Source organism: Electrophorus electricus, chromosome 23 (genome assembly GCF_013358815.1).
Source record: "Electrophorus electricus isolate fEleEle1 chromosome 23, fEleEle1.pri, whole genome shotgun sequence".
In the NCBI taxonomy this organism is placed as follows: domain Eukaryota; kingdom Metazoa; phylum Chordata; class Actinopteri; order Gymnotiformes; family Gymnotidae; genus Electrophorus; species Electrophorus electricus.
This window is the reverse complement of record NC_049557.1, coordinates 3477632-3496226: the sequence shown is the minus strand read 5'-3', so window position 1 is coordinate 3496226 and position 18595 is coordinate 3477632. Positions and strand designations below refer to the sequence as shown.

At 46.7% G+C, this 18595-nt stretch overlaps 2 protein-coding genes across 4 annotated transcripts; both read left to right on the top strand.

The window, feature by feature from the left end:
• Positions 1 to 4056: 4056 nt before the first annotated feature.
• tspan36 (tetraspanin 36) lies at positions 4057 to 7909 on the top strand. The gene is made up of 7 exons (XM_027031689.2): positions 4057 to 4573; positions 5861 to 6052; positions 6221 to 6295; positions 6447 to 6536; positions 6691 to 6837; positions 6951 to 7034; positions 7195 to 7909. The coding sequence occupies exons 1-7, from the start codon at positions 4514 to 4516 to the stop codon at positions 7270 to 7272; spliced, it is 726 nt and encodes a 241-aa protein (XP_026887490.2). The 5' UTR covers positions 4057 to 4513; the 3' UTR covers positions 7273 to 7909.
• A 99-nt stretch (positions 7910 to 8008) lies between these two features.
• Positions 8009 to 18279, top strand: mapk4 (mitogen-activated protein kinase 4). Of its 3 annotated transcripts, none has more exons than XM_035521952.1 (7): positions 8009 to 8570; positions 11257 to 11328; positions 11953 to 12533; positions 14437 to 14581; positions 14831 to 14992; positions 16149 to 16350; positions 17188 to 18279. In XM_035521952.1, exons 3-7 carry the CDS (start codon positions 11991 to 11993, stop codon positions 18128 to 18130), a joined length of 1995 nt encoding a protein of 664 aa, XP_035377845.1. In that variant the 5' UTR covers positions 8009 to 8570; positions 11257 to 11328; positions 11953 to 11990; the 3' UTR covers positions 18131 to 18279. The 3 variants fall into 3 exon arrangements, with proteins under 3 accessions (XP_035377845.1, XP_035377846.1, XP_035377844.1); XM_035521953.1 differs by lacking the exon at positions 8009 to 8570 and adding an exon at positions 9908 to 10156 and having other exon boundaries at positions 11257 to 11313; XM_035521951.1 differs by lacking the exon at positions 8009 to 8570 and adding an exon at positions 9908 to 10156.
• Positions 18280 to 18595: the final 316 nt, after the last annotated feature.

The following is an 18595-nucleotide window of genomic DNA, read 5'->3' as shown; positions in this document are numbered from 1 at the left end:
CCACAAGCCAACGGGCAGGTCGAGAGGGAACCAGGAACTGGGTACATTTCTACACCTCCAGTGCCAGGAGCACCCGGAGACCTGAAGCGCCTATCTTCCCTGGGCAGAGTACGCCCAAAACTTGCCCCTTCATGCTGGTATGGGGCTCACCCCCTTCAAGTGTATACTGGGATACCAGCCCCTCTGTGGAACCCCCCAACTTTGGACCAGCCCACTGTCCAGACATGATGTCAGCAGAGGGAGCAGTTTTGGGAAGAAACCCACCGGTGCCCAAGGACCATCACTGCCACCTAGAAGCATAAATTGGATCGGTGACGAGGAGAAGCCCCCACGACAATCCCAGAGACTGTGTGTGGGTGGTGACATGACGGAAAGCTAGCACCAGATTATGCAAATGCTGTACACCATCATTTGCTGCATTGATGATGTCACCTACAGGGTCGACTTGGCAATAAGCCAAAACTGATTTATACATGCTAATAAACCACAACACCCATTTCACAACCTCAATATTATCTTTATCTGTCACATAAACCACACGAACGTACACTGGGTTAAAAAGCTCCTCTTCGTACAAAATTACAGCCCCACTACTTGCACTTAAAAGCAGCATTATAACTTACTGTACAATTACTTACAATTTGGTACTAAAAAAAAAAAACCCCAAAAGTGTCACATTAAAATCGAACAGTGGCCTACTTGCACTTGAGAGCAGCGTTGTTATGTTAGTATGGTACTAAAAACAACCCAAATATTAAAATTCTCTGGTAAGGGCAGGAAAGTGTGACTGCAATTCTGAAATCAATCACTAGAGGCGTACTTATAAGGAGCTAATAGTTCGGGTCAGAAAGTGCGGTACTGCGGATCTGCAGACAGACCCTTCTCGCAGTAACACGCAGTGCAACAACTAAAATTCATACACACTGCGTAAACAGATCAAATGTAGTCTATTTAAACCTCTTGGGTTTTTTTTCCCCAGTTACACCCTGGTGGAACATTCAAATATACAAATTATTTTAACTGTCTGATATTTATCCATTGACATCGCTGTCAAAAAAAAAGGATGTAGTTTAACGCTTCTTTCAGATGACCTAACTTGCTGAAGTTGCTATCAGAATGTTTAAAACAGCTCTGAAAAACCAACGCAAGTGGGTGAAGCCAGAGTTCACACAGATAACTGTTATCCTTCTTCGTGCTACGGATTAAATGGAGTATTTTGTTTTGTGAGCCCGGCGCGCTACAAGGAAGTCCAGCGATGGAAAATTTGTTTCGTGCCACCCCAATGTCTAATGGCCCACGGCATGCCACAACCTGACCTCAAGTTTTACGGAGGATTGTCGAATTCAAGTGAAAAAAAATTATTTTTGTACATGCCATTAATTCAAAGATTTGGTGTTTAGCTCGAAAATGCATAAATTGTGTGTTCCCGGACGACTTTACCGCGAGATATGACTATAAACAAGAGTCTTTAACTCAGTTTAATTCATTTTTCAGTCCAAGAAAAAAACACGTGTGTCGTTTGGTGATATAGGGCTTTTTATTTTCAGTATTAAGAAGTCCTGATAATCCACAAAAAGAAAAACGTTTGACGGATAAATAACTTTACTTTTGCCCATTTCATCGTTCATGGAAACGGGAAACTGGCAACATAGCATTTTATGGAAATTAAATTCCATAAAAAAAGTGTTGCCTTAAGCACATATTCGCTGAATGAAATTAGTTTTAGAATTGGAATGTCTTAAAGTCTAAAATATTTTAGATAGACCTATACCTAATCGCTTCTTAGAAATATTGTGCTAGTTATTATTAAATAAATCGGGTATACAAATAAAGTAGACCAAGTAAAATAATAATAATAGTGAATAAAGTAGCATAACCCAGTCGGTGGGTATCGCAATTCTAAAAAGATTTTTAAATTGTATCATGTCTTTTGTTCTCCAATATTTTGTTCTTCAGTATTAACTTTAATATGTAACTCAGCAGTGTAAAGAGGTTTCCCTCACACAGGCTTACCTTGGATTCCAGGCTGTGAGATCACCCAGAATGACTTTGCTTCTTTAGCTGGTTGAGGGCATTTTTGTTTTCTGATTCGTTCTTTTTATTAAAAAGAAAAAAAAAAAAAAAAACGCCCTCTAAATGAACGAACTGCATGTTTAAGATTACTATTGTATATTCCCTATGTTTTCTCTACAAAAGGCAGGATTTTCACTGATTTTCACACCAACAGAAAACCTTACAAAGATAATCCTTTTAAAGAAATTGACATTTATAACCAAGTCAAGGTGCCGAATACAATACCCGAAAAATAAATGTGAAAGTCGGTCATGCTTACCTGTGACACCACCGGTTTTTCTTGCAATATCACTGCGAATTGCAATCATTTCTGCTTCATACACAGGGAAAATCATTCCATCCCTCCTACGGAATGTCTACTAGCTCATTTAGAAAATTGTTATGAATAAATCACGTGTTAGTAAAACATGAAGAAAGCCTGGAGAAAATATCTGCTACACACTTTGTAAATAAATGCACCACATCTTGCGCTGTTCTGCTGAGTATGATCTGCAACCATAACGCTATTAACAGTGTGAAATATTACAAAACATCACTTACCTTTTTTTTCAGCGTTTCTGGCTACTTTCCCTGATGGCAGTAATTTAGTAGGCATCCGCTAAAACTGTTTTACTGAGAAGAAACTGTAACGAGAAGCTGGAGAATGTCCATTGAACCCTACCTCACTTTCCAGTTGTGTGCCTGGTGTCACACCCATCACGTTCATTGTATATATCTTATATAGAAGCATCTTGCGCCGCAATATTGCTTTTCCCTTCCAGATCATAATCCAATTGTTTAGAAACAAAGTTTGTCACTGCGGAACAAGACATGCACTTCTGTCACAGAGTGAAATAAACTCCTTGGAGGAATTACACACAGTGCTCCACTCAGTTGGTTGGCAAAACAGGAGCACTTGTATCAGACTTGGAATGGTTAGTTGGACCTGGGATTGTTTGGACTTCTGGGGCTTCCAGATGTTTTGTTCTGGATTCCTGAATGTAGGTGGCAGTGGACGGAGAAAGTTGGAGTGAAGATGAGGGTTTTTTTTTGGGGGGGGGGGGCGAGAGACTCTGGCAGGGGAACGTGTTGGAGGAGTGTTTGGAGAATGGTAGGGTGTAAACAGATGTCCTCCATTTTTGCAAGGAGATGGTGTTCTGGTTCACTATATGTCTTTAAATTACCTATATTCCTGTCTTCTTTCCAGTTTCCTTTTTCAAACATTTTCTTGAGCTCTTGTAATGTTTCTTCTAATGGTGTGTGTGAAGTTAGGCCAAGAATACTCAGCAGACTGTTGATCCTCATGTTCCCGATGTTCATTTGAGCATTTTCCTCATTCTCCTGATAATCCTACCGATACATCGCTCCGGTGGTTTCGCCGCCTTGCCAGTCTTTCAGGGAGTCTGTGGAAGTGGAGCGGTCACACAGGCCCATTGCACTGTCTGCAAATGTATTACTTGATGTTTAAATGCAGTTTAAATTTTGTCTTTTTTTAGAAATCATTAAACAAAACAATTGTTCATAAATATATGGAGTTGAATAATATTCAAATAAACTCATTATTACATATACTCATCCGTCCCGTGTGTGAAATTGCAAGACAACATGGACTAATGCAAAAATAAGTAAAAAAAAAAAAAAAAAAAAAATAGATCAATGAAGTTGCAAATAAATATGGAAACTACACTATGGACAGAACAGCAAACGGAAATAAAAGCTACATAATATGTCTTGCACACGTGAAAAAAAGGTGTAGGTAAAGAGTAAAAATTATTAAGCAGACTAGCAAACACGATACCAAAATGGACGTGCTACGTTCATTAGGTTTACAACCCCAAAACATCTAGTGAGATATCTAAGGGGCGTGGCCACAGATAAGGAGGAAGTCACAGTGGACCTCCCACTGCACGTGGTCAGTGGGAAGGGGAAAATGGTTCAATTTAACGAATTATTCTTTACCAACGGTTAGCGAAAAAGGGTAGGCTAAATGTATTCACATGTCCAGGGTGCCTCTTTTCCTAACAAAATACGACTGATTTAAAGTTATTTGTGAGAATAACCTATAATATTATTCATCCAACCTCCACATCCTACTTGTTTCTCAAAGAACAAACAACAAAAAACATCTCAGCACCTGCAGACCGATTGTGATAGTTATTCATTTACTTGATAGTGTTCAATGTGTGGTATTAGTTCGTAAAATATAAGTCAATCAATCGAAAGAAGCGACGTTAGCGCTGAGATGGTTACTGGGTGCAGGTTTACGCAAACTGAGGAACTCTTTGATGGTTGTTGGCGAAAATGCTGAATATAAATGAGGTGAAATCACAGGACTTGCGCGGTGTGCGTTACTCATTCCTGACACCAGCCCAGTCACACGGTGAGATGCGTTTCTGAGAGCAAACAAAACATTCTTTTGGAGCAGTTCAAACACACGCTGATTCAAGGCTAATTTACAGGCATGGACTGCAGGATTTTAACATCCAAGACCGTTCTTTTACTTCTCAGTTGCATATTTTGGGTGAGTTTTCTTCTTTCAAAAGCGAATCTTATGTTAGCTTTGTACCAAAACTAAAACTGTGGGTGGAAGATAGAAGTGTAAAAAGACACGAGAGAACGACTAACACGTTTATCTCCTTGACCATTGCGCTGGATTGGTTTTATCACCTGCTGGTCCTGGGGAAATAAACAGACCGTAAAAACATTTTTGATCAGATATGCTGATATTAGGAAGTCGCCCACATACGAGACCGTCTTTCTGTTCTTTTTTTTTTAATCTGTTTTTATCTTTTGTTCTGTTCTTGGCAAGAAAAGGCATGGCTTGTTAAGAGGAACTGTGCGTATACCCGAGGAAATGGCATAAAAATACAGCCATCACCGTTTTTAATCTACCGATTTATGGGATATTCATATATTAGAAGTCCATTTAAATTAAAACCAGTTCAAAGACCTTTTGTTTGGCAGTATGTTTTAGATGACGGTGGCTGATCCTAAAGTTGATTATCTAGGGAGAACGGGTGGGGTTTTGTATTTGAGACGTAAGAAAACGATTTGAAGCTCTGGGTGTCTTTCTCTTTACCTCGGTACGAAACTGTCCCATTTCAAATAACGGTAGGCCTATGCCTAAGACGAGGAAAGAACGGCAAGAAACTCAGAAATAGGAATGCAAATAAAATGGTTCTCTTTTTCGGTTGCATCATTCACTGAGCTTACATGTTTTTTTCTGGGATCACAGGGCTAAAAGCGGAACTTTCTAGCCAAATGCATAGTTTTGTCTATGGTGTTGTGTTGTAGTCAGAAACTAGTAGACTACAGTATGTTTTATATAGTACTCCCTTTAAAAACAGGCGCTGCGCTAGATTGGAAAACAGTTCAACATACAAATGGCCTTTTAAGAGAGAGTCATATTTTAAAGTATTAGAATTACTCCGTTTACAAAATCCTGTGGTGCCGTGGTTTCTGCGGTCTTGAGCTCATGTGTGAGGCACAAGATCAGAGCTCCAGGGTAGATTCAAGGAATTAAAGGGGATTACTTATCCCGTGACTCATGATTGTGATTTATTGGTACAGTCATGTGTTGCTGTGCTTTGGATGAACCCCTAGAGCTCATGCAAATAATTCAAGAAAAACCTGTTCCGCTCCTCCAATGAGATGAGGTATATATTATGTATAAACCTATTTTTCATGGTGTAAACTGGGAATGGGAGCACGCGCACCTATTTATGGTTGGAGTCATAAATTAATTCAATGGAATTTCAGTTTCTCTTCCCTTTTAAACTAGTGCTCTGTTACGCAACTCTTCTTTCAGGCTGCGGGAGCTGCTCTTAGCTATGTCGGTGCTTACGTGATAAATAGCTACAAGCACTTTGACAACTTTTTGACGGACAAATACATTCTCATCCCTGCGGCCATCATCATCGTCATTGCCGTGGTCTTGTTCATCATCGGGCTCATCGGCTGCTGTGCGACCCTGAGGGAGTCCACGGTTGGCTTGAGCTGTGTAAGTATGGGACTTTCCAGCAAGGTGTAGCGATTTGCCATTTTGAGTAAGGAGGTTGAAAAGAAATGTGCTATTCTAGTTTGTTCTAGTTTTGGTTCTGTCTAGTGTAGCTGCAGAAGTAAACGGCCGTGTCATTCCAAGTTTATGCGCATCTACTTTCGTACGCAGTTCCTGTTGATCATCGTGCTGCTCTTCGCTGCAGAAGTGACTGCCTTTGTGTTCGGCTTCGCCTACAGGGGCAGGGTGAGTTCTTCTCCACTGTGGTGTTTTTGAGAGTCCTTTAAGAATTCCTCATCTGCTGCTCATGCTCTAATATCTTCTGGTGTGGTGATTTATTTTTTTAATTAATTTATTTTCTTTTTTATGCCTGTGCGCATTGGGTCGACAAATAAAGGGCAACTTGGAGAAGTCAATGAGCGATGTCTTCCAGAAGTACGACGGTCAGAACTCTGAGACCCGAGCAGTGAATTATTTGCAGAGTCAAGTAAAGTATTATTATAATTCAGTATTCTTCTTTATTCAAGAAATTGGTAGCGGACGTACGATCGGCTGAGAACCTCCTCTGTCTTCAGTGGGCTGTGTGCAAGTGTTCCTTCTCGGTGATGTCCATCATCACTGTGTCTCCTGTTACCTTGCAGCTGAAATGTTGCGGCGTGCAGAACTACACTGACTGGACCAGTACTCCTTGGTACAAATCCCATAACAGCTCTGTGCCCCAGTCCTGCTGCAAAGAAAACCACACGTGCACCGGAAAGATTGACCAGCCAGAACTGCTGAATGCACAGGCAGGCCGAACTCCACCGCCACACGTGGCTTGCACGTCAGCCGAGTACGAGGGGTCACGGGCTTGCCGTGTTTGAGAACGCTCACACGTCTGCGTGTCTCGTTGTTTTTATAGGGATGTGAAGCTAAGCTGGAGCAGCTGCTCCAGGACGTGCTGAGCTATGCCATGCTGGTGATCTTGGGATTCGCCATCATAAAGGTATGCCGTATGTGCTTGAGCTTTGTTTAAACTAACAACTCTTTTTGGTTCAATGCTCATTTTGCAGCCTTATAATGACTGCAGTTCCCTTGGTGCTATCAAGCTGTTGGCCATTTCCTGTTTGTTGTACCGTTGGACTGACTGCTTGTTTCCTCCTCAGTTGTTTGGCATGCTCAGCATTTGTGTGATCACCTGCAGAAGCAGCAAAGGCAGTTACCAGCCCGTTTACTCTGCCTGACCGGGGCAGGGAGGAGGCCGTGCGGGGCTGCCTGAACTTCCTGTCTGACAGGACCAAAGTGTGCAGCCTCAGTAGTGTCGCACACCTTTTTCATTTTGGTTTTAATGCAGTTTTTGTGAGGAAATGCATGAAGTAAGTAGCTAAATGTTTGATGGTAAACGTAATACTAGCCAGTTTTTTGAATATCCCTGACAACACTGTGAAAGGAAAATGCATCTTACATTGATGTTATAGCTGAATTATACTTTATTGGCTTTTCATTCAACATGCACATCCGCTTTCCGTAGTATGTGTAATCTTCTAAAGGTGTAGATAACGGGCAAGGAAGGGTTCACCCATTTCCTAAAGTGACATTTTGAAGATGACTTTCTGAGAAATGAGAGGGCGTGACGTATTTGAATTCTGTGCAGGGGCAGGTTTTTGTTTATTTGGGGGGTTTTTTAAGTTCATAAGTGTTTTTGGTGTGAATGTCCATATCTGTGCTGTATTTATTGTTGTCCTTTCATATCTAGTTCTCAAAATTACTATGATTAACTGGTACAAGATATTTCATTCTTGCTGCAAAACTCTTATAGGTGAAAATGTGTTAAGTTTGAGTTTGTGTTGCATTGACAATTAAACTCTAAAAAACGTTAAACTAATTACAGCTGTTAGGGAATTCCAAAACAGATAGTGTATCAGCCCTACTTCTATAACTGCATACAGAGATGGATGGTTCAGTGTCACTGGTGTAGAAATGTGTAACCTCAGACACTAGGTGTTGACCAGTGGTTTTCTTCTTGATATGCAACTTAGTTTATCGTTGGTGCAAAGGGATATTATTCAGCAACAAAGTGGTCCTAAACCAGTGACGGTAATTCATTTCAAGCTCTAGATTAATTCAGGAAAGAGCAGTTTCAGAGGCTGTTTTCACATTTCTGATCTATTATAATAAGCCACCTAAATATTGCATGCCATCAAGTTTCAGTAGATGGCTAACAACCATTCAACTAACACAGCAGGTAGCTATTTACCAAAGGAAAGCAATTACAGGAGAAAATGCACTTGAGTGCTCAGTTTGTCAAGTTATTGATGTGAAATTAATTTCGGTTTTGTACAAAATAGCACACTTACCCTTGAGTACTATACCGTTAACATTCACACGTTTTACTGCATGTGAGATGACCAGCAGGGGGCACAATGGTTTTACGTAAGCAGAGAAACTCGTGTTTCTACAGTTCTTAGCTCAGAGATGGAGTTGCGTCGTTTCCATTGGCGTTTCATTCAAATGACAAGCAACAGGGAGAAGAACGTACAAAGTAAGTATAAGAACATTTACTTAGTATAAGAACATTTACTTAGAAAAAAAGCTGAAATCTTTTGGAAGGAAACAGTCATAATTAGAACGGAAAACACACGACCTAGTTCTCCTTTCCATTCCAGAGCAACATGTGGATTAGCCTCTCTCTCTCTCTAGATAGATAGATATAGAAAGAATCTTATGGTTCTTTTTAAATGAGGCTGACTGACGATAAAAATTCTTACAAAACTACAGCCTGATTTATGATGATCCTAAGACCTGTTTTTCATGTAGTTTGCATAAGCACAGCAGCAGGAGAAAATACATGCAAGTGATTATTGACAAGCCAGCCCCCATTTTGTACCATCCCACACTTAAACTGCACAGCCGCTTAGTGCGTTTCCATTTGAAACTCGACAAGTCTCTGCCTCGGGCGTTCGAACGGAGGAAACTCGCACCGACTCCTCATTTATTTATTTCTCCGCGGCGGCCCTCTGACTGCGCCGCCGTAACCTGCGCCGTAACCGGAGCTCTGCGAGGAGGCGGCACCGGGAGGGCAGCCAAGCCCTCTGCCAAGGACTCCGCATCCCGGCTCCGCTTCAGGGATCGATGGCGTGCCTTCTCGCTTCGCTTGCTGCTGGATATTTAATAAAGGCCGCGCAACTAAAGGAGCTTCAGCTTTTCCTGTGTGCGGATGTGAAACTCACTTTTACGGCGCTCAAAACACTGCTATGTGGTGCTATGGCACCAATGCACCAATCCATGCATCTTTGTGTGTGTTTTGGCAGCCAATATGAAAATGGTGTTTAGTTTATATCCGTTAATATAAACTATTCAGCTGAGTAATAATTTTAAAATATGAACCCAGACTGCTGTTATTTCACCTGAGCTTTTGTGTCTTTTATTTATTTATTTATTTATTTATTTATTTACTTACTTACTTATTAACCCCCCCACACACACATTTATAGATAAGTAGTCTTAACTGGAATTATTAAATATCGTTTTCCACAGTACGACGTTCCCATGACCAGAAATCGGTTCATTTTATTGTATTGCACCACGCCGGATCTTTCCTTCTGCACGTTTTCCTCCTTACCGTGCAAACAGATGCTCCCCGTGTGCACACACGAGCGGACAACCGGCCAACCGGCCAATCAGCGGCGTAGCTCCGTGTTCCACGGCCCGTGAACGGGACAGCGCGGGCCCCTCACGGACGCAGTCCGCGAGTCGCTTATCGCGGAGTGGGTTTGGCGGGGGGGTCGAGCAGGTGTCCAGATAACACGGTTGATCGATGGGCGGGGCGTGACTATCACACGGGGGGGTGGGGGGCCTCCGGTGACTTTTAAGGGGGGAAAAAAAAGCAGAAGAAAAGCTGCAAAACTCTGCGTGGAAGAAACGTGCAAACAGAGCGCTCGAGGAAAGAGGGCTGCAGCATTACCGCAGACGCGCGCGCTGCATGCAGCCTCGCTCGCGGACTGGCGCGGGGCAGGTCTAGTGTGGGGAGATGATAGGCTACCCTCGCGGAGCCTTCTTTACGCAGGAGCACCGACACGGAGAGCTCGCCGGAGCCACGATCCTGCGGACTGCATCGGTGCGACCGAGGTAACGGGCGAGGACATTATTAAGGGGATTATATGTCGATATTACACGCGCGGCGCCTGCTCTCTCAAAGCTTTAAACCCGCTAAAGCGTTTAAATAAAATAAACCGTGCAGAGACGGAAAGGCGTGATACGGTAAGGAAGACGCATCGCACCCTTTGTAGTTTTCTCACTACTGTGGGCCGAAAGACGGGGCGATACTGTTGTCAGAGCTATCTCGGGAACGGCAGGGCAGCGATTTTTCTTCTCTGTGAGGTGGGTTCTCGGATTCATGTCACTTTGGAGGAAACGGGCTTTCGAAACCGGGCTTGGTCTCCGTGCGGCTCACCGCGCGTCGCCACACAAAGGAGCGGGCAGCAGCCTGCTATTGTGTGGCCCCCAACAAGCCGACGGACGTCCCAACACTGATGTTGTTAATGATCTCAGCCACTAAACCAGCTGTTATTAGCGCTCGTTTCCTACATCTACATCTTTTTCCGTCTCTTAGCGATGAAAAAACAAGATGTATTCGCCGTGTAGGTAAAACAAACATAGCATTTAGAGCCTTATATAAAAGAGGATCAAAAATCAGAAAGTAAGTCTACCGCAATATCTAGACTGGCCCAATAAATTGTACGAGCTTACCCAGGCAACGTCAGAGCAATATGCATTATTTATAAAGTTAGGCTAAGCAGAACACATGTACTCGTTGGCCCTTTCACAGTTAAAATTATAAAAATGTAAAGTGCTCATAGTTTATTTCAGTAGAGTACATCTGGTTATAAAACAGAATTTTCGATCAAAGCTTGAACATCAGAGACTGTGCTTGGTGTCAGTAAACATAAGTTATTTTGGTCAGAGAGCACCACCACCTTTTGGTGAAATGTATTCATTTGAATACAGTATTTTTATGGGTGCAGCACATTGTGTCCGTGTGTGAGACTGCAAAACGATTAAGTAAGACTAAACATCTATTTTAGTTCAAGACAATAGATAACAATAAAAATAGTTTGACATGAAATGTCTTGCGTAGTGCACATACTCATTCATATTTGTATATTCATTGTCTTGGAGTCTCATTTGTTTACTAATCATCTTTCTTACTTGTCCTCTCTCTCTCTCAGCTGCGGGATGCACAGGAACGCAGCTAGATAGCTGCGTGTGGAGCATGGAGCTCAAAGGTGTGCACAGAGACGGCAAGTAGAGGCTTTGATTTTTCCGACCAATTCCGTCCGGACGCCCTTTATCAGCTCCGTGCCAGTAGCCCAGCGGCGAGTCAGCGTCACACCTAGAGTGAGGCTAGTGAGCGAGGAGAACCACTGGGTCAAGCACCTCCAGTAGTGTCCCAGCGCCTCCTCAGGAGTGTAACTCCTTTTGAGAGAGAGGTGGCCCAGCCTTTGGAACAGAGCTCGAAGCCCGGGAGCCGGCGAGACGGCCGTCCGCCGTGCATGCGTAGCAGGCTCTTGTTGCTATGGAAACACTTGCCCTGCACCATGGTGCTGTTGTGTTCTGCCCTCTTTCCTTTGATGGGTGTTGAGTGCGGAATGGTGTGTAATGTAGGGGCTTCTCTCCGAGAGGAAATTCGATCCGCCCTGCACATTAAAGATGATCGTAATCACGCACCATTTTGGCTTCGCTCTGTAGTCTCTTTATAGCTACTTCTCCATGTTCGTCTGTTTTGGTGTTTCAGAGCAGTTTCATGGACACCAGGAGAAGATTTCAAAGCGTTCCACCACACGGAGAGTCCACATCATGGCACTTAGTTATGTGATGTCAGAAGTTTGGCGCTCACCATAAACTACGCTTGCCGCCCTCTCCAGGCTCCCGTAGGCAGTGCGCAGGGGCTCCTCTCTGAGCGATGGCCAGGCCGAACCCTTCCCCCAACTCGTACGGCTTCGACCTGGGGCCCCGGTTCCAGGAGCTGCGTCCGCTGGGCACAGGCGCATCGGGCCTGGTGCTGGCGGCCGTGGACCGACGCAGCGGGCGGAGGGTGGCCGTGAAGAAGCTGGCACTGCGAGACGCGCTCAGCGCCAAGCACGCGTTGCGGGAGGTCAAGATCACGCGGCGGCTTCGGCACGACAACGTGGTGCGCGTGTACGAAGCGCTGGGCCCGTGCGGCAGGCCCCTGCCCCGGGACCTCACCCGAGTCACCGTCATCTACATCGTGCAGGAGCTGATGGAGACGGACCTGGGCCACATGCTGGAAGGCGGAGCGCTGCCAGCCGAGCACGCGGCCCTGCTCTTCTACCAGCTCCTGCGCGGCCTCAAGTTCATCCACTCGGCCAACGTGCTGCACCGCGACCTGAAGCCGGCGAACATCTTCGTCAACCCCGAGCAGCTGCTGCTGAAGATTGGCGACTTCGGCCTGGCGCGCATCGTGGACCCGCATTACTCGCACAAGGTAGGGCGCAGCGATTCCTGTAGAAGAAACCTGACGTGCAGTAGATGTCCAAAAATTGTAGCTGAACAGTTTAGCTTCCAAATGTCTTCATGTAGCAGGCTACTTCACAATTCTTAAGAAACAGAGCTCTTGAAAGGTACTTGCCTCATATAAAACAGAACTTCAAGGTAACTCTTGAGGTGAACTATAGAAACATCAATCATTGTCAGAGAAGGACAGTTTTCAGTGACGGGGTCTTACGTTTTCAGATGTTAAGGGACAGGTGTGCTGAGCGTCCTCTAGCGGTCAGATCAGGGAACAGCTCTGTTGGTCTGTTGCTCATGTCTGGCATGCCGCTCACCAAGTCGGCCTCTTCCCTTCTATGTGTGCAGTGTTACCTAATTCACACCTTCCACTCTCCCCAAGAACCAAATCCAGCGCTTCCTATGAGCCGAGTGGCCTTATCCATGAAGATAATGTGGTTCTCACCAGGATGAACTTCACCATGCCTGTTTGCGCTGCACTCGGCTACGCGGTGGACCCGCTTTGAACCATGTTTAGACAGCGACCCTCCGTTACGGACCAATGTCCGTGGAGACATAACGCTTCCCTTGCAGTTCTACGGGGCGGTGTGATAATCCCTGTGAATTATGACCTCGACTGTTCCGGGATCAGGGCTGTGAAAGATTAATGTGTTTATTTTGCTCCTCCATTGTCCCGCCTTATTATCGCAGAGAGCACGCTGTGGAACATTAGCAGAGTCTCAGAGGCCAAAATGAATAGGGATCTTTGTGCGGGGGGGGGGGGTCAGACTCGGTTCAGGACGGACGGGACAGCACGTCCAGGCACAGCTCAGACTGTGGCGTTGAAACTAGCACAACGGAGGGGCTGAGCCCCCGCACTGCACACCCTGGGGGCGAACGATTGGGCTGCTGGGTGAGTTACGGCTGAGTCAGAGCATCCTGCTCTCTGGCTTCAGCGTGTCTGTGGAACCGAAACCGGTGGCCCGCGCTCCTGCGCAGCATCGTCCTTCTGTGGGCGAGCCTGTGCCAGGAAGCTAGAAAAAGTCTGGTTTCCTGTCTTCCATGTCTGTGTCCTGCCGCTACCTTGAGCAGGTGCCACCTGTGTTTGAGCTCTTTCAGTTAACTGCCTCGATAGGCCGCTTTACCGTTGACTCAGTACCTGGATGCACAGCGGGAGGAAACATGGAGAGCACGAACTCGTGGTCAAAAATAAGGATAATCACATAAAAAGTGGACACTATGTTTGTCTGCTAAGGTAGCATCGTGTGCATTTAAAATGACTTCCAAGTTGCAACTTAAAGCTATTATGATCTGGCAGTGAGGGATATTTCCTATAAATAACGCACTGTGTGTTAAATAATCCACACTGAAGGCTTTAATGTAATAAAGGCTCTTCGAGAGTCTGACGTCATAACTGCCATTCAGCTGTGTGCCAAACGTTGTCCATCTTTGTTAAACCAATGCAGGGAAATTCATTCACTAATAATAGCTATGAGCCGTTTTGCAGTGGTGCTTCTTCACATCGGAGTTTACAGGGTCTGTGAATCAGTTTTGTTTTGTTTTTTTTTGCGAACGTGTTTGTGGCGTGCAGGAACCCCCCCCCCCCCCCCGTTTGGGCCCCGACCAGCCTCAGCCACGCCCTACCAGGTCCGCCTGGTCCCAGCTCACAAATGATTCACCAGCCAGCCTCAGTGAAAGCTAGGAGGCAAGAGAAAGAAGGAGGGGGAGGGGAGGCAGGAGCGGAAACTCAGAGCGAGGCCTCGCGGCTCCATCGGCTGTTTCGCATTAAAGATTTAAGGGGGGGCGGGTCATTTATTCTGCTGGAAGAGACAGGAGTGCGTGTGGGGTTCTGGGGGAGGCACGTTGTGAGCGAAGGTCTTTTGTTTTGCATGTGGGTGCAGGGCTACCTCTCGGAGGGCATGGTGACCAAATGGTATCGTTCGCCTCGCCTGCTGCTCTCGCCGAACAACTACACGAAGGCCATCGACATGTGGGCGGCCGGCTGCATCCTGGCGGAGATGCTGAGCGGGCGCATGCTCTTCGCAGGTCAGGTCACGCGGGGTCTCGGAGGACAGTCCATTCGCGTCAGCACGAAGCGTCCGGTCTGTGCCGCAGAACCTCCTTTATGTAGCTACGTCGCTCCTTTTTTTGGTGGAAGTTCTAGTTTTAATAAACGGCCATGTCTGATATTTGGAGATTTGATGAATGATATTCTCTATAGGCTAGGTTCAGTTGTCTTTAAGCGAACGAAAGCTCACCTCCACGCTCACCCCCACCTCCACTCATGTTATCCAGGTGCCCATGAGCTGGAGCAGATGCAGCTAATCCTGGACACGGTGCCCGTCCTGAGGGAGGAGGACCGGCAGGAGCTGCTCAAGGTCATGCCGTCTTACGTCAGCCACGGACGGGAGGTCAGGAGGCCACTGCGGGAGCTGCTCCCTGAGGCGGAGGAGGAGGGTGAGGGGGTAGGGACGGAGGCGCTGGGAAGGTGGAGTGGTTGCGCGAAGCTTCCTGCAGTAGCAACTCTCATCCGGGCGAACCGCTCGGATCTTTCGGCCATCGGAGTGAGCCGGCGGGTTTGAGTCGTGGTTCCAGCCAAGGCCTCATAGCTAAAACACCGACTTAGAGAAACATGGTGCAGGAACTCTTTGGAGTCAGCCTGCATTCATGTGCAGTTCAGACAGAGCAAGGACTGGTTGGGTGTGCTGTCGTCCTGCTCCCCGGCCGAACCGCTTCTGTTGCGGTGCGAGACGGCCACGCGCGGTCTCGCGCACGGGCGTCATCGCGGTCATGAGGGATATGCTTGAAGATTCCCATCATTGCATTACACGCAGTGTACTGTTATTGCCCCTGCAATGCAGTGCTGCTCGGTAATTGCAGTCTTGTGTTGCAAAGTAATGCACCCCTGGTGTATCAAAACACAGCAGTCAGGAGGATGAGGACATTAGGCAGAGAGCCCCAGAGAACACGGTTGATGATAGCACTTCAGGCCTGGGTGCACTAAGACCCAGTGATTTGGCAGCTCAAGAGAAATCTTTGGCATATTTGAAAGCATGCAAAGGCAACGTTTTAGGAAATCCATGTTCCTGAAGCTATTTTGTTTGTTGTTGTATGAATGCAGTTGTTGAAAGTTGCTCTCATTTTTAAACACCTATAAAAGCAGCAGTTTCCAAACAACTACATGAATTCTCATTGCTTACGTGTCTTCTTTTTGTCAAGTGAATCTAATGCAAGTTTTTAACAAAAATGCATCTTTAAAAAAATCACTTTTATCTGATTAAGCAAATGTGAATTGAAATTAAATGGATCTATAATTGAATTTTGTGCTCTTATGCAGATCTACATAAATAAATAAGAGAATTAAATTTAGATAAGAATTATTGAACTGCATTAGCTGCCGTTGCGAACATTTTTCAAAATCTGGCCATTAGGTTATGGATGAACTTGTTTCTTTTAAGCATCTAGGTTGATCAATGGCAACGTAAGGCTGATTTATGAATGTAGCGTGTAGGAAATGACACGTTTCTTAGGGCGGGCAAGCTACAAGAGTGTTGGCGTCACTTTCCCTCCACGCCACCAACGTCCACGCAACCTTTTCCGTTCCTCCTCTCAGCCATAGAGTTCCTGGAGCGAATCCTGACCTTTAACCCCATGGACCGGCTGACGGCAGAGGCGGCCCTGTGCCACTCGTTCCTCAGGCGCTACTCGTACCCGCAGGACGAGCCTGTGGCAGCGCAGCCCTTTCACATCGAGGACGAGTTGGAAGACAGCCTGGTGAGCGAGTCCGGCCATGCCCCCGGCCACCAATGGCACAGGTACCACACCAACTTCCTCTCTCGACCCCTTGCCCCAGAATAAAGCTCCTAGTGTTCCATTCCACTGAGCCAATATGGCTGATTGGTCCGGTTGCGCGAGTTTGGGAATATTTCAAAAACAAAGGGCAGTAGTTCAGGAACTGAACAAAGTCCTGTCCAAGTCCAAATGTTCCAGAGTGAATCTCAACAACTGAGTGTTGAAGTGTTTGCTGAATATATGTAGATCACATGTGGGCTTTAGTGTTACAGAGCACAGTACACACATTAATAAATGAGCCGATATCAGCGAAGCAATTTAGAAAGCTTTGGTTTGGAGATTATTGGTCCCCGATGTTTCAGTGAAGTCAGTCAACTTCAACCATGAATAAGGCCATTAACCAATGCTTTGTGGTTACATTATTTAATGCGATGCTAAAGGAAAGGCAGATGGGGAGGGGAACAACCTCAGGAGTACAGAGTGCTGGTTAAATATAGCAGCTCCTGGAACATCTCCTTAATTAGATCTCCTAGTTCAGCCTCGGACAAAATCAGATCGTCATGGTTGTGCCGTCTGTAGCCAGATAGTCTGATAGGAGGGGGGAGGGAGTTATTTCCTGCTCACAGAACACGCAGGTGGAGGTTAATCAGGCTGATAGCCAGAAGATGGCCGGAGTGAGAATCTCCAGCAGATAGAGGCTGAAACAGAAAGACGGCTGAGGGTCGAACGGGGACGCAAGCGGCTTTAAAAGAGCACCACGCGTCGGCCTGCTGCTAGCGGCCCGGAAGTGGCCTCAGCATGATGGGACATGAGGAGGCTGGCTAAGCGCTAACACCCCCCCACCCCCCCCTCCCGCGCAGCCTCTCCTCGGAGCCGTGCTGGCAGTGGCAGGAACACTGCGGCTGCCTGGGCAGCGAGTCCGAGCCGGGCGAGGCTGAGGAGGAAGAGGAGGAGGAGGAGGTGCAGCGGGACCCGCGCGCCAGTTCGGCCTCCCTCACCGAGGAGGCCCAGGTGGACCCCCGCAAGCACTCGCACAGCAGCTCGGCCGAGCGCTTCCTGGAGCAGTCGCAGCCGTCCACGGAGAGACCCGGCGGCCCCGGCGGCCAGCTGGACTGCGGCCGCTCCTGTGACTACAAGGTGGGCTCGCCCTCCTACCTGGACAGGATCGCATGGAGGGAAGGGAAGCCACAGCACTACGCCGAGCCCAAGCTGATCCTGGACTTGTCGCGCTGGAAGCGCAGCGCCCTGCCAGGCCCGGAAGGCAGGGGCGGCGGGGAGCCTGCCGACCTGTTCCAGGAGATCTCGCGCTGGGTGGAGAACACGCAGTCGGGCCTCCGCTCTCCTGGGTCCCCACAGGCGCCAGTCCCCTTCTCCTGCTCCCCCCCTCTGCCCCTGTCTCCCTGCCTGGCGCCCCAGCCTCTCCCCCAGGCACACTCCCCTTCGCTGCCCCGCACCCCCGACCACCTGCGTCAGCGTGGCAGCAGGAGTCCCATCCCTTGCTTCTCATCCCCTCCGTCCCTGTTGCCTTCCTCTCCGTCTTCTCCTACTCCGAGTCCGTCCACCCCTCTCCAAAGCGACCACGAGCGCTCGCCCCTGCCCCGCACCGGAGAAGAGCATTCACACTTCGACCTGGACGTGTTCATCTCACGAGCGCTGAGACTGTGTAGTCAAGGCGAGGACGCAGACGCTTCCAAACAGGTCGGCGCTACCCGTGCTTCCGGCTTCGCAGATCACAAACCCTCCAGGACTCGGAGCTCCACAGCGGAGATGGTCAAAGCTCAAGGCTGCCTAAATGAACACTAAAGGAGGGGGACGGGGTAGAATAGGGGCTCAGAATAAGGGCCTTCATTTAGCAGGCTTAAAAAAAAGCTTCTTTGGTTATTATTGCTGCTCTTGCAAGGTTGCAGACATTCATAACTGTGTGACTTACTCGAGAGAAAGGACAGGGTTTATCGGGGGGGGGGGGGGGGGGGGGTGTCGTCGATCATGCCTCTCAGATGGAAATAATACTTCTGAATGTAGTTTTCCTGGGTTTTGTTTTTCCTGAGGTACTTTTAAAGCATTCTTATTTAAAAAAAAAAAGAAATGCAAAACTGCTAATGCTGGCAGGAGTCTGTGTTTTTAAATGAAAATTCATGCACTCTGCATAGGAGGCGCTTTTTATAAAACTATTCTTAGCATTTGCAATAGTAGATAATAGTTTGTTGGATGACAATTTCCAATGTTTTCAGTCAATAAACTTATTTGTAGTACATGAACTGTTCTATT

What these genes read in the sequence shown, in the direction of transcription:
- tspan36 (XM_027031689.2), top strand. Translation starts at nt 4,514, where the DNA reads ATGGACTGCAGGATTTTAACATCCAAGACCGTTCTTTTACTTCTCAGT. An exon ending in GCTTCGCCTACAGGGGCAGG is followed by an intron (nt 6,296 to 6,446) that starts GTGAGTTCTTCT and finishes CGACAAATAAAG; the next exon opens with GGCAACTTGGAGAAGTCAAT. An exon ending in CAGAACTGCTGAATGCACAG is followed by an intron (nt 6,838 to 6,950) that starts GCAGGCCGAACT and finishes TTGTTTTTATAG; the next exon opens with GGATGTGAAGCTAAGCTGGA.
- mapk4 (XM_035521952.1), top strand. Translation starts at nt 11,991, where the DNA reads ATGGCCAGGCCGAACCCTTCCCCCAACTCGTACGGCTTCGACCTGGGG. An exon ending in CGGGCGCATGCTCTTCGCAG is followed by an intron (nt 14,582 to 14,830) that starts GTCAGGTCACGC and finishes CATGTTATCCAG; the next exon opens with GTGCCCATGAGCTGGAGCAG. An exon ending in CCCTGAGGCGGAGGAGGAGG is followed by an intron (nt 14,993 to 16,148) that starts GTGAGGGGGTAG and finishes TCCTCCTCTCAG; the next exon opens with CCATAGAGTTCCTGGAGCGA.